We start from the raw sequence: 13,199 nt of genomic DNA on the forward strand, positions 1-13,199 counted from the left end.
GGGCTTCCTGCACTGCACTACGCTCTGCCCCGCTCGCTTGCGCTCCTCCTTCGTCTCCACCTCCTGCTGCTGTTGCTACCTGATCCCTGCCTCCAGCACCACCCACGGGCTCCCTTCGGGCAGGGGACCGGGCTGGCATGGGCAGCAGCATCAGCGTGGCTCCTGTGCCCACAGAAAGGGCCCTTCGTGCCAGCTGTGGCGTGCTTGCCATAGATTCGGCTTAGATTCAGATGTTCACCCCCCTCCCCAAATATAGTCAGGGCCTTCGCCCGGGCTTCCTGCACTGCACTACGCTCTGCCCCGCTCGCTTGCGCTCCTCCTTCGTCTCCACCTCCTGCTGCTGTTGCTACCTGATCCCTGCCTCCAGCACCACCCACGGGCTCCCTTCGGGCAGGGGACCGGGCTGGCATGGGCAGCAGCATCAGCGTGGCTCCTGTGCCCACAGAAAGGGCCCTTCGTGCCAGCTGTGGCGTGCTTGCCATAGATTCGGCTTAGATTCAGATGTTCACCCCCCTCCCCAAATATAGTCAGGGCCTTCGCCCGGGCTTCCTGCACTGCACTACGCTCTGCCCCGCTCGCTTGCGCTCCTCCTTCGTCTCCGCCTCCTGCTGCTGTTGCTACCTGATCCCTGCCTCCAGCACCACCCACGGGCTCCCTTCGGGCAGGGGACCGGGCTGGCATGGGCAGCAGCATCAGCGTGGCTCCTGTGCCCACAGAAAGGGCCCTTCGTGCCAGCTGTGGCGTGCTTGCCATAGATTTGGCTTAGATTCAGATGTTCACCCCCCTCCCCAAATATAGTCAGGGCCTTCGCCCGGGCTTCCTGCACTGCACTACGCTCTGCCCCGCTCGCTTGCGCTCCTCCTTCGTCTCCACCTCCTGCTGCTGTTGCTACCTGATCCCTGCCTCCAGCACCACCCACGGGCTCCCTTCGGGCAGGGGACCGGGCTGGCATGGGCAGCAGCATCAGCGTGGCTCCTGTGCCCACAGAAAGGGCCCTTCGTGCCAGCTGTGGCGTGCTTGCCATAGATTCGGCTTAGATTCAGATGTTCACCCCCCTCCCCAAATATAGTCAGGGCCTTCGCCCGGGCTTCCTGCACTGCACTACGCTCTGCCCCGCTCGCTTGCGCTCCTCCTTCGTCTCCGCCTCCTGCTGCTGTTGCTACCTGATCCCTGCCTCCAGCACCACCCACGGGCTCCCTTCGGGCAGGGGACCGGGCTGGCATGGGCAGCAGCATCAGCGTGGCTCCTGTGCCCACAGAAAGGGCCCTTCGTGCCAGCTGTGGCGTGCTTGCCATAGATTCGGCTTAGATTCAGATGTTCACCCCCCTCCCCAAATATAGTCAGGGCCTTCGCCCGGGCTTCCTGCACTGCACTACGCTCTGCCCCGCTCGCTTGCGCTCCTCCTTCGTCTCCACCTCCTGCTGCTGTTGCTACCTGATCCCTGCCTCCAGCACCACCCACGGGCTCCCTTCGGGCAGGGGACCGGGCTGGCATGGGCAGCAGCATCAGCGTGGCTCCTGTGCCCACAGAAAGGGCCCTTCGTGCCAGCTGTGGCGTGCTTGCCATAGATTCGGCTTACTTCCGTGTATAAGAAGACTGTCAATTTTTAACTATTTTAGGAAAAAGTAGTGTCTTATGCACGGAAAAATACAGTACCTCCTCAGCCCCCTCCTGTGCCTTTTGGCCATGAGGCTGGAGGGAGAGCCCTCCTCATCTGTGCTGCCCCAGATGTTTTCACTCTGTTCTCCCCTTTGCTTCCATTTCTCTTCTGAAACAGTTTTCCCCTACCCAGCTGCTTTCCAGACGTGTTGGATTAAAAGTCCTGTCATCACCAGCCAGCATGTCTTGTGATGGAAGTTGTCGTTCAGCACTTCCAGAGGGAGTGCTCGACATGTGCCGTAGCTAACACAGGGATCAACCACTGTGGGCATATTTTTCATGTGCACACACGGTGAGACAGCTAAACTTGATTATCTTTTTGCTTACAGCTGTTGGGGCTACGGCTGTCTATCCGATAGATCTTGTGAAGACACGTATGCAGAATCAGCGCTCAAGTGGGTCCGTTGTAGGAGAGCTGATGTACAAAAACAGCTTTGATTGTTTTAAGAAAGTATTGCGATACGAAGGCTTTTTTGGCCTATACCGAGGTAAGCAAAGAAAAGGCAGGGATGAAATGCATCCGCAGATGGCAGCTGGATGGTTAAAGTTGGGTTGTGCTTCTAAGGGCAAACTGTCTTGGGCCAGCCCTGCTTTTGTGTAAGAAAGGCAGTGAAGGGAGGCAGTAACTGCAGGCCTTCTTCACTGCCAGTTAGGGATTCAGGAGTTACATTGTCATTTATATCAGTTAATTCAGAGTTAAATCATCATTTTATAGATTTGGCTAGGCTTGATTAAATAAGCTTGTTTCTTTAGAAAGACTTGCTGTACCAGTTTTGTTTTTAATTCTAAGAGAACAAGGAAACTTGGTCATTCTCTCTCTCTCTCTCTCTCTCTGTTGCCTGTTTTTTTTCTTCTGTTACTTACGAAACTGATTTCTGCAAATCATGTGCAATGATGACATTCTCTCTGTGTGTATGTCTGAATTAATGTATAATTACATATCTTTTGCTGTGCTTGCACCCCTCCTCTCCTGTCCCCCCCCCCCCCCGCACTCAGCAGAATTGTTTCATCTTAGAACTCTGAATTCAGAATCATGGCTGAACCATTTTATACGTCTGCTTCTGCTTCTTGGAAGACTGTAGAACTGAAGTCACTTTGTAGGTTATTTTTGAAACTCAAAGAAAAACGTGTCTGAGTGGAACAAAGATTGAAACAGCTGGGTGTCAGCTGTAGGGAATATGGCAATGAGAGTGAGGAGACGGGTTCTTTTCCTTGGCTGGTGTTTCTGTGTTTAAGGGAAAGAAGTCCAGTAGTTTAAACGTACACATCCCGTTCACAGATGACAGCATGGTTTTGCCCTGTGGCTTTTGTACTTAATGGTAACAAAGTCAAATGGGAGTTGCTCCTGGAACGGTATAAAGCCCATATGTGTGCCTATGAAGAGTTCTTCTGGGCCATCCTGAGGCCCTCTCAGGTTCATCACCAGATAAACAAGGATGTGCAGAAGGAAGCCAAGAGGGCAGCCATCAGCTTGCACTGTTGTGGCCCGGCAGCTGATGTTCAGAGGTGCACAATCTCTGGGTTTGGAAGTTGCGAATCAACTTCCTGCCTAGAAATCAGTGGTTTTCTCTATGCTTGGGTACCCAGGTGAACACACATGCACACATGAGCATTTTCTTCAACTGTGCATGCTGTTGTTGGCCTGAGTTGCACTAGGGTGTTAAAGATTCTTTTAATGGGGGGGGCAGAGAGTCAGGCTGGGGGACAGCATTTCTTTTGCTGTTCTTGTTGCCAACTGCTCTTTGTGTTTTAATAACTACCTTTCCTCAGCATAATGAGTCTGTTAAGTCTCAGCAGGAAAGCAAAGACATGAAGCCTCAGTATACATTAGCTGCTGAACTTTAGGGTGTTGCTCCCCCCCTCCCAACCTGCAGTGAGATGAATTGGCATTTTGCAACAGTCATGTAACCTCCTCTGGAAGGTTCTGAAAGTTGGGCCAGGAAGCAAGTGAGGAGACAGGTAACCCATGTGCATACTGCAGTTAGGAAGAGAAAGAGCAAAATGGGTGAGAGGCCTCGGCTGAAGCCAAGCAAGTTAGGTCTGCCCTCTGTTGATCTGCTCTTCTTAAGGTAGCACTGAAGGGAGCTCTTATATTGTAGAATATAACTTTGGGGTATCCCATACTTTTTTCCAGTGTTCTGTTTTCTTTCTTTTAAACCCACGCAATCAATGTACATCATATAGAAATAGGAAAGGAAAACTTCTGCCCAGACGCTCCACAAACAGCAAAGCAGCTCTAGTCCCCCAGCATTCTGGGCCAAGGGGATCCAGGAACACGGTGGTGAAATTTGTCTGTGTAAACTGATGTGTTGTCAGTCATCATTGCCTTGTCTTAAAGTGGATTCACTTAATCTCATGGGTCCGTTAGGCAGCACGTACCTTGTGTTCCTGCTGCTTCTCATTGACCTTACCTTCAGTGAATCCTTTGGCCTGATGGCCACAAGATTTCTGCTGTCAGCTGGCAACTGTCGGCCTGCAGCATTTCTTGTTATCAGACTTCCTTTCCAAGAGAGGCTTCAAGGAACACACAAACTGTCCTGAACCCCAATGCATGTGTGTTTTTTTAATTTGTCTGGCTTTGTTTCATTTTTCATTATTATTAATTTTAGTCCCGGTTGCCTCCTATCATACTTAATGACAAAATCTAGTGACATTGTCTTGCCTTTTAACTGAATGCTAACTTTCCCTCCCAGTGCTTAAACTTCTGTCTCCAATGTAGTGATGTAAGTAACTCTCTAGACAGTTGCATACTTTTTAGAGGTGATGGTCTTTTGGGTAGTGACAAGAGAATACGTGTGTCCGTGCAAATAGGATTGGTTTGGATCCTGAGAACTGCACACAGAAGGAGGCTTTGGGAAAGGGATTTTGCTCTTCCCTTCCTCCCTTCTACCAACCCATGGCCTCCTGCAGGTGGGGCCAAACCTGAAAAGTATGAAGGTGAGGGTACAGGATGAGATTGGAAGGGTGGATTTGCCCAATATTGGGCAGAGGACTCCTGCGTGAGCACACTAGGTCCGGGTGGTTTCCTCTTTCCCTGGCATCCTCCTCAGATTACATCTCCCCATTCCGACACTGTGCGAAGGCACCAGGGACGGTGCTGTTGCTTTTGATGACCTCCTTGCTTGCTTGCTGTTCTCAGGATCCAGGCTTCATTCCCTTTAGCTTTTTGAATTACAGTCCCTACAGCAAGTGACAGTGTCTGGCTGTGTCTATAATGGTGCTTCATTTGAGTGTCTCTCCTGCTTACTACAATTTCCAGCATTTTCAATTTTGTTTCCAAGCAGTAGTTCCATGAAAAGAAAAAGTGACATGATTTGATTGGGAACAAATAACACTTCCTGGTGACTGATTGTCAATTGATCAAATCGACAAGGATCATCTTGTGGTAAAAGAGAACCATATGGTGTATTTTGAGCATACCACAATAACACTTTGGGGAGAAACTCGGCAGCAACATAGCTGATTTCAGTGCATGGCAGGGAACGGATAGAGGACAAACAGGCTGATGAAAATGTAGCCTAAGTGAGCCCTTGTACTGACAAACTGGGTGTTACCATCTGCAACCGTAGTCTTGAACTGCAGGGTGGCATGATGGTACAGTGAGCGCATAATGTCACCCCCAGGCCCATATGGAGAAAAATCATTCTCATAAGAGGAAGTCCTTCATGTGGAAATAGGGGTAGTAAATAATTTAAGAATGAAAAATTTGTAAGTTGTATTGGATCTAATTGTGATAGATCTTGTCTGTTCCCTTCTGCTAATCATGATAGGTCTCTTCTGTTCATAGGGTTACTCCCACAGCTTATTGGTGTTGCTCCAGAAAAAGCAATAAAACTTACAGTAAGTATATCAAAACTGAGAAAATTCAGCACCTTTTCTCTGTGTTCAATTGTTAAGAGTGACAGTACAATCCTATATGTATGTACTGAAAATTACACCAAATTAAATTTGATGGTAATTACGCTCAAACACTGTATTGTGGCCTTGTGAAAAACAGCAACAAACACAACATGGGCATGGGCAACAGGCCCGTGTGTGTGCGCGCGCACACATACACACACACACATTTACACATGCGCATATAACCACCATAGACATTTCCAGCCGATCACTCTACTGCAAGAATATATATATCAAATTGTATATGAGAAACATGGGAAGTAGAACATAAACATTAATTTATTTTTCTTCTTTAATTAGGTGAATGACTTTGTCAGAGATAAATTCACAAAAAGAGATGGTTCCATTCCACTGCCGGCAGAGATCCTTGCAGGAGGCTGTGTAAGTACTTGCACACTGGGAAGTAAAGTGAACCTTTCCATGATGGGAATGTCTGCAGAGGCCTAGCCCTTCATAGCTGTGTCCCCAGAAGAGCCTGCTGCGAGTTCAAGGCCTGGATAGAGTCTGTGTCTCTCTCTCTATTGACACTGTTTTTCCAGTGGGTGATGCTACACAGCACAGGTGACAACAGGCTCGTTCTCTCTCCCTTCCTTCCTCCTTCCCACTCTCAGTCTGCATATGTCGTAGAAACAGTGGTGGTTTTGCAGAACATTTCCACTAAGAAAAGCTGAAAAGATTGTCAGTGATGTGCGGCGGTAGAGGTGAGGCTTGTTTGTATGGGGCAAGAGGTAGTTTTCAGGACATTTTGTTACGGAACAACATCAAGTGTTTGCATCTCCAGGGGTAACTGGAGGAAGCAGCCAACTGTTGCTGGTGGTTTTTAGCAATTTATGGGGGACATGGTCCCCGCCTCCCTACCCTATGAAAGTTTCTGTACCTCGTTAAGACTTGAGCAGAGGAGAAGGTGTCATCAGCTGTGCTTTTCTCCTCAACACATGGAAGGGGGAGGTGAGACGCCACTTGTCAATGTTGTCCTTCCAATGCCTTTCTGAAGTGGACAGGAGTCCTCTCAGGGTTTTGACCCGAGAACCCTAATAACTACCAGTTGAGCGGGCTGGATGAAAATCACTTCCGCTTGTCACTGAAACCTTGGGCAATAGAAGCTATTGACCTCTGCACATTCCAAATGCCGCTCGGCTGCTCTGGAGCGATGCTGCTGTTAGGTCTCCCTGATTAGGAATGGCAGCATGGTGGATACCTCCGGCTTTACCTGTCAGCAAGCAAATCTACATTTGGGAAAGGCAACAAGCAAGCAGAGTTGTAGTCATACACCAGAGAGCACCTAATCTTTTACTTGAAGGCCCGTTAGAGTAAGCTACAGCATACATAACCAACCCTTCAGGTCTACAAATAAATGTAATTCAAAGGCCTGACACATCTGCTAAATTCTTCCCCCTCCCCGCCCCCAGGAAGTCTTCTATAGACTGCTGGGATTGCATGATGAAACCATTCACACATTACAGCAGTGTGTTTTAAATGAAAATATATGCATATGTTAAATTAGAGTGGGATCAGGGTCTTTTAATCGCTTGACAATGTTTTCCGGTGTGCATTCATTAGGGTATTCCACCCCCACCCCTGCTGTGACATGTGTTCAGTTGAGAATGTTGGCAGTTTTTCTTCTGGTTATGAAAGCTGATAATCAAGATTACTAACTTTTAATATAGTTTTATACCAAAGTGTGTTTTGCACGTTGAAAAGCCTGCTTTAGACACCATCTCCATCTGTTCTCAATATGTTTAAAACCAGTGTGCCGTGATTGTGATATGAAAAGGTCTGGATTGCAGGCAAGCAATCAGTGGCTTGAATCCCTTGTAGTCACTGCACAGAATCCCAGTGATCAGAACAGAGATACAAAGTCATTGCTCACAGTGGGCCAGGGCGCACCAGCTGATCCTTCCCAAATGGGCAGACGAACCAGGAACTTAGGACAGTTGGAAAACTTAGTGCTGTATCTAAAAACAAGACTCTGGCTTGACTCTTCTTTAAGAAGCCAGCGTGTGCAGCCAAAGTTTGGAGTCAATCCTTGTTCCTTAAAGCAGTGGTCCCCAACCTTTTTCACCGCAGCGGACTGGCTGGGGAAGGCGGGGCACCCCCCGCGCTTGTGCGCATATGCGAACGATTGCTCTCTCTTGCGCACGTGTTCCTACGCATTCGCAAATGGTGGCGCAATGCTTGTGTGGGTGCTTTCACGCTCATGCGCATGCGCAAACGGTGGTGTAGCGCTTGTGTGGGCACGCTGGAGCGCGTGTGCAGGCGCAAACAGGCTGTGTGGGGGTGAGTGCATGCAGGGGGTGGGGCAGGAGGTTTGTCTTTGCTGCCTTGTCTGGCTCAGGCCACGAACCGGCACCAGGCACCGACTGGGGTTGGGGACCTCTGCCTTAAAGGAAAGACAAACCAGAATCTCACTTCAGAAATATTACTTAGCTTTCCCATTGTCAGAAACATCTTTAATATTGAATAGCCAATATCCAACATTTATGTCAGAGTTTTTAATTTTCTTTATTAAAAGTGAAACCTTACACCATCTTGATAAGATTAGCTGCCTGCTTGACATTTTGTTCTTTCTCTGTTCAGAAGCACCACTGTGTAATTAATAAATTTATCCAGTCATTTCCACCCAATAACAGGCAACATGGAAATTATTTAGGGGGGCTAATATCAGATTTTCTGTGGTACATGTTGAGGGCTGTGGAGAACAGTGACCAAGGTGTGAAATTGCCTGTTCTCCAGACTTACAACGAGCCTTGTCGACATAAAAGCCCCATTTTTTTAGCTGTGCTTTGCTTCTGCCAACTCTAGTCCGTAGCTGGTTAAGTGATTTCCAGGTAACCCAGTTCTCCATGGGACTTGGGGTCTGACCTTTGCTGGGGTGCCATCAATTTAAAAAGGTAGGTAGTTCTTTCTTTCCATAGCATTGCAAGCCCAAGGGCACAGTGGTTAAACTGCAGTACTGCAGCTAAGCCTCTACTCATGACCTAAGTTCAGTCCCAACGGATTCAAGTAGCCAGCTCAGGGTTGGGTCAGCCTTCCATCCTTCCAAGGTCAGTAAAATGAGTACCCAGCTCATGGGGGGGGGCAAAGTATTCCTTCTTTAATTATGCTGTAAGCTGCCCAGAGAGTGCTCTAAGCAGTATGTGATGGCTATCGAAGTCGAAGCAACAATTATTGTCATCGTTGTCCTGGCACTTTCTGCTGTTCCTTCAGGATTCACGGATGTTCTAAAAAAATCCTCTTCCTTGATTTTTCTGTGGGAGGGGAGGGGATGGTAGCCGAAGGGGTGTGTGTGCATTTGATTCAGATGCTGTTGTTCACTTTTAACTCTGGAAGACCAATTAGACGGTGCTTGCTGCTGAAAAGCCAAGATTCTGGACCCATCTAGCAAAGCATTCAGCTGTCATGGTCCGAACAGGAAGGCCTTTGGACCACCCGGTTGGAAGCAAGACAACCGAGGGTCTGCCTAGTCCAGCATTCTTCTTTGCGCCGTGGCCAACCTGTTTTGCCTTTGTCAGCAGAACATGAGTGAAACTGCACCCTTTGTCACAAAGCAGATGGGCATTGGAATTACTTTCCCAGTAAAGCCTTGAAGGAAAGGGAAGTCAAGCAGAAGAGTGCAGATTGTTTCGGTGGATGTTTCTGTTTTTAGAAAGAGCAGGAGGATGTAGTTGAATGAAGTGGGTTGTGATGCTGAAGGGAGCTTCCAGGGCAGCTGAAAGTCTCCTGAACGGGTGTGTATCATACTGGCACAAGAAATCTTGATGCATTTTATGGACAGGTCATTTCAGCCTGTGCTTGAAAAGTTGATATTACCTACAGATGGCATGTAATAGGACATTTAAAAGAATTTAAAATACTGTTGAGCAAAATACTGTTTACGAATTCAAAGCCCTCCCATTCGGACTTTCTACCACTCCTCGCATTTTCACAAAGTGTATGGCCCCCATGGCAGCCTATCTCTGCACATGAAGGATCTCCATCTTCCCTTACATATATGACTGGTTACTCGTAGCCCCCTCCCATCTTCAAACTCTGCATGATATACACTTTACTCTTTCCCTCCTAGAGAATCTGGGCCTAAAGGTCAATCAAACCAAATCTACACTCATTCCTTCACAACGGGTGAATTACACTGGGGCAATTCTAGATTCTCGATCAACGAGAGCCTTTCTTCCCCAAGAACGGGCTATAAAACTCTACAATGCAATTCAGCAATTCCGTCCCCATGCTTTGGTCACTGCACACCATGCCCAGCGACTACTTGGACTCATGGCATCAACAACATCAGTGATTCAGCACGCATGCCTCAAAATCTGGTCTTTACAGGTGTGGTATCTCTCCCTCTTCAACCCAATATCAGACTCTCCCATGATGTTACTGAGAGTCACACCCGAACTAGCAGCCCAGCTAGAATGGTGGAACACACCACACCATCTATTCATCAGCAGACCTTTCACACCACTTCAACTCACCATGCAAATAACCACAGACGCAAGCCCAACTGGTTGGGGAGCTCATTGCAATGGTCTCCACATTCACGCCCTCTGGTCTCCCTCAGAAAAACATCTGCATATAAACAACCTAGAACTGCTAGCCATTTTCAAGGCTCTTCATGCCTTCGAACCACCTGTCATGGGTACTGCCATTCAAATAACAACAGACAACACCACAGCTCTTGTCTGTATCAATAAATAGGGTGGCACTCATTCTCTACCACTACTCTACCTCACAGTGCAAATCCGGGAATGGTGTCTCGAACGCCATATATTCCCAATAGCAATCCATATCTCTATAAGCCAAAACCAACTGGCAGATGCCTTGAGCAGACGCATCACCCAGATGTACGAGTGGACCCTCGACAACACCATCTTCCATCAACTCCCCAATCTCTCAGGTTACCCTCAGATAGACATCTTCGCATCGACGGAAAATGCAAAATGCCCTCTATATTATTCCAGAGCAAGAATCGGTCAAGGCTCCCTAGGCAATGCTCTCATGACATCGTGGACGCCAGGCCTAATTTATCTCTTCCCTCCTATTCCCCTTCTCCTCAGGACTATTGTCAAATTGTGTCAGGAACACGCCAACGTGATCGTAATCGCCCCATGGTGGCCCAGACAACCATGGTTCACCCTGCTCCACTCAATCTCAACAGATTTCATCTGTCTCCCTCTTATATTCCTCATATACCCACCCAGAACCGAGGTCGAACCTTTCACCCCAACATTCACACTCTCCATCTTATAGCATGGAGGATTTACCCACTGTAGCTTCTATCCTAGCGAGTGCCAGGAAACCTGTGACCACTCAATTATATTCATATAACTGGTCCGCCTTTATTAAGTTTGTGACTCAACGTCACCTTCCTACTATGCCTACAACTCTCCCTGCCGTCCTACAATTCCTGACTCATCTTTTTAACAGAAAGCTTTCTCTTTCTACTCTTAAGGTCTACCTATCTGCCATAGTAGCCCATCAAGCACGAGACTCAGATGCCGCTACACTCTTTCACCACCCCACTGTAAAGCAATTTCTTGGGGGAGTCTCCAAGATGCCACCTACTAGACCCCACCTCCCTATGCAGTAGTCCTTGCATACCGTCCTCTGACGCCTTACGTTATCACCATTTGAACGTATGGCTATGACTTCTGATCACCTTGTTATGCTTAAGACCATCTTCCTTACCACCATCTAGCTCACAGAGCTTCAGAGATCACTGCTCTTCGCATTGATCCTCCCTTCCTTCAATTCCACCTGGATAAAGTCACCCTTTACCCTGATGTGTCTTTCCTCCCTAAGGTTGTCTCGGATTTCCACCTTCATCAACCCATTATCTTACCTACCTTTTTTCCGTCGCCTACCTGTGACCTGGAACGCTTTCTCCACCTTCTGGATGTTAGGAGAGCACTGGTTTTTTACGTCTTCAGATCTGCGTCTTTCTGCAAATCCAAGAGACTGTTTGTTTCTACACAATTTACCGCATAGAGGATCTCTTGTTTCTGCCCAAACTATCTCTAAATGGATAGTGGCAACTATCTGCCTTGCGTATCAATTGGAGAACAAGCCTCTTCCTGCTGGAATTAAGGCTCATTCTACAAGGTCATTAGTCACTTCTACAGCTTTCCTCAGGGGTGTTTCTGTCCCTGATATCTGCAGATCTGACTATCTGCAGATCTGCCACATGGTCCACACCGTCCACCTTTATCGTTTGGATCTAAGGGCAAAGTCAGATGCTACGTTTGGATGAGTGGTTTTGTCAGCTGTTCTTCCGTGATGTCCCTCCTCCGGACAGGTAAGCTTACTAATCACCCATTAGTGTGCATTCACAGAGACCACGAAGAAGAAAGAGAGGTTACTTATCATAACTCTGGTTCTTCGAGTGGTCATCTGTGAATTCACACTTCCTGCCCGTCCTCCCCTTTGTCCGTCATGTCGAAATTTTTATACAGCGGCGGACTTTGTGGGAACTGAGGCACTTGCCAGGATGGGCAGACCACATGTACTAGGGGGGCGGTCCTAGCAAACAGTGTTAAGCTCTAGAAGATTGTGGAAACCTCTGCGCAGGTGCAGATAAAACCCATTAATGTGAATTCACACATGTCCACTCGAAGAACCAGAGTTACAGTAAGTAACTTCTTTTTCTCTAACAAGATGGGTAGACTGGTGATTGATAAGCTGTTGTGCCATTCATAAAATCAGTGTTGCAGAGAAGTAATACCAAATATCATAAAAGCAGCCTGAGATTTGATAGTAAAGTAAACAAACAAACAAACAAACAAAAGGCACAAAGCAGCAGCAACAAAAAGATGCCCAGAACAATAGCTGCCTGTGAAGAATCTGTGCTGGTATCAGAGCCAGTTACAGAGGTCAGTTGGAGAAGTGAAAACGGCAGGATGGAGGGGTTCTTTTCTCATATCAGAGATACCTGAATAAGCTTCATGTAGGGAGATGTGTGTATGGGTGTAAAAGTTGGACAGTACAGAAAGGTGACAGGAAAAAAATTGATTTGTTCGAAATGCGGTGCTGGAGGAGAGTTGTGCGGATAATACCCTGGACTGCCAGAAAGGCAAACAGGAGGATCTTAGATCATATCAAGCCTGAATTATATCTCTGGAGGCAGAAATGTTACGATGGAGGCTGTCCTACTTGGGGTACATCACGAGAAGGCAGGATTCCCTGGAAAAGACAATAATGCTGGCAAAGTTCGAAGGTAGCAGGAGAAGAGAAAGACCAAATACGAGATGGACTGGCTCCCTAAAGGAAGCCACAGGTCTGAGTTCACAAGAGCTGAGCACAAGACGTTTTTGAGATTGTTCATTCAAAGGGTCACCATAAGTTGGAGGCAGCTCAACAGCACCCAACAATAGCATCATATATCTGTAGCCTACAGTTCTAATTTATGTGTCATCTTTAAATTAAAAAAGGCTTCTACTACTCTTTATTTTTCAAGATAAACATGTCTGTTTTTTTAGAGATGGTGAAAGGTTCAAGAGTGGCAGTTTGTCAACAACAAGATGTCTTCCACAAGTTAGCTCCCTCCTGGTGGATTGGGCTAAGATCCCTGTCCTTGCCAGCTCACATGAGGAATTTGAGGATGATGGGTTTTGTATTCCCAGCACATCTGGAGGGCACAAACTTTGGCA

At 47.5% G+C, this 13,199-nt stretch overlaps 1 protein-coding gene across 1 annotated transcript in view; it reads left to right on the forward strand.

Annotated features, from left to right (window-relative positions):
- Positions 1 to 13,199, forward strand: part of SLC25A12 (solute carrier family 25 member 12) — a 70,810-nt gene that overhangs the window by 43,002 nt on the left and 14,609 nt on the right. The window contains exons 11-13 of the mRNA XM_020806674.3: positions 1,989 to 2,147; positions 5,447 to 5,499; positions 5,860 to 5,940. Of these exons, the coding sequence (XP_020662333.1) occupies positions 1,989 to 2,147; positions 5,447 to 5,499; positions 5,860 to 5,940 (293 nt within the window). The remainder of the gene's footprint in view (positions 1 to 1,988; positions 2,148 to 5,446; positions 5,500 to 5,859; positions 5,941 to 13,199) is intronic.

Source organism: Pogona vitticeps, chromosome 1, assembly GCF_051106095.1.
Source record: "Pogona vitticeps strain Pit_001003342236 chromosome 1, PviZW2.1, whole genome shotgun sequence".
In the NCBI taxonomy this organism is placed as follows: Eukaryota; Metazoa; Chordata; class Lepidosauria; order Squamata; family Agamidae; genus Pogona; species Pogona vitticeps.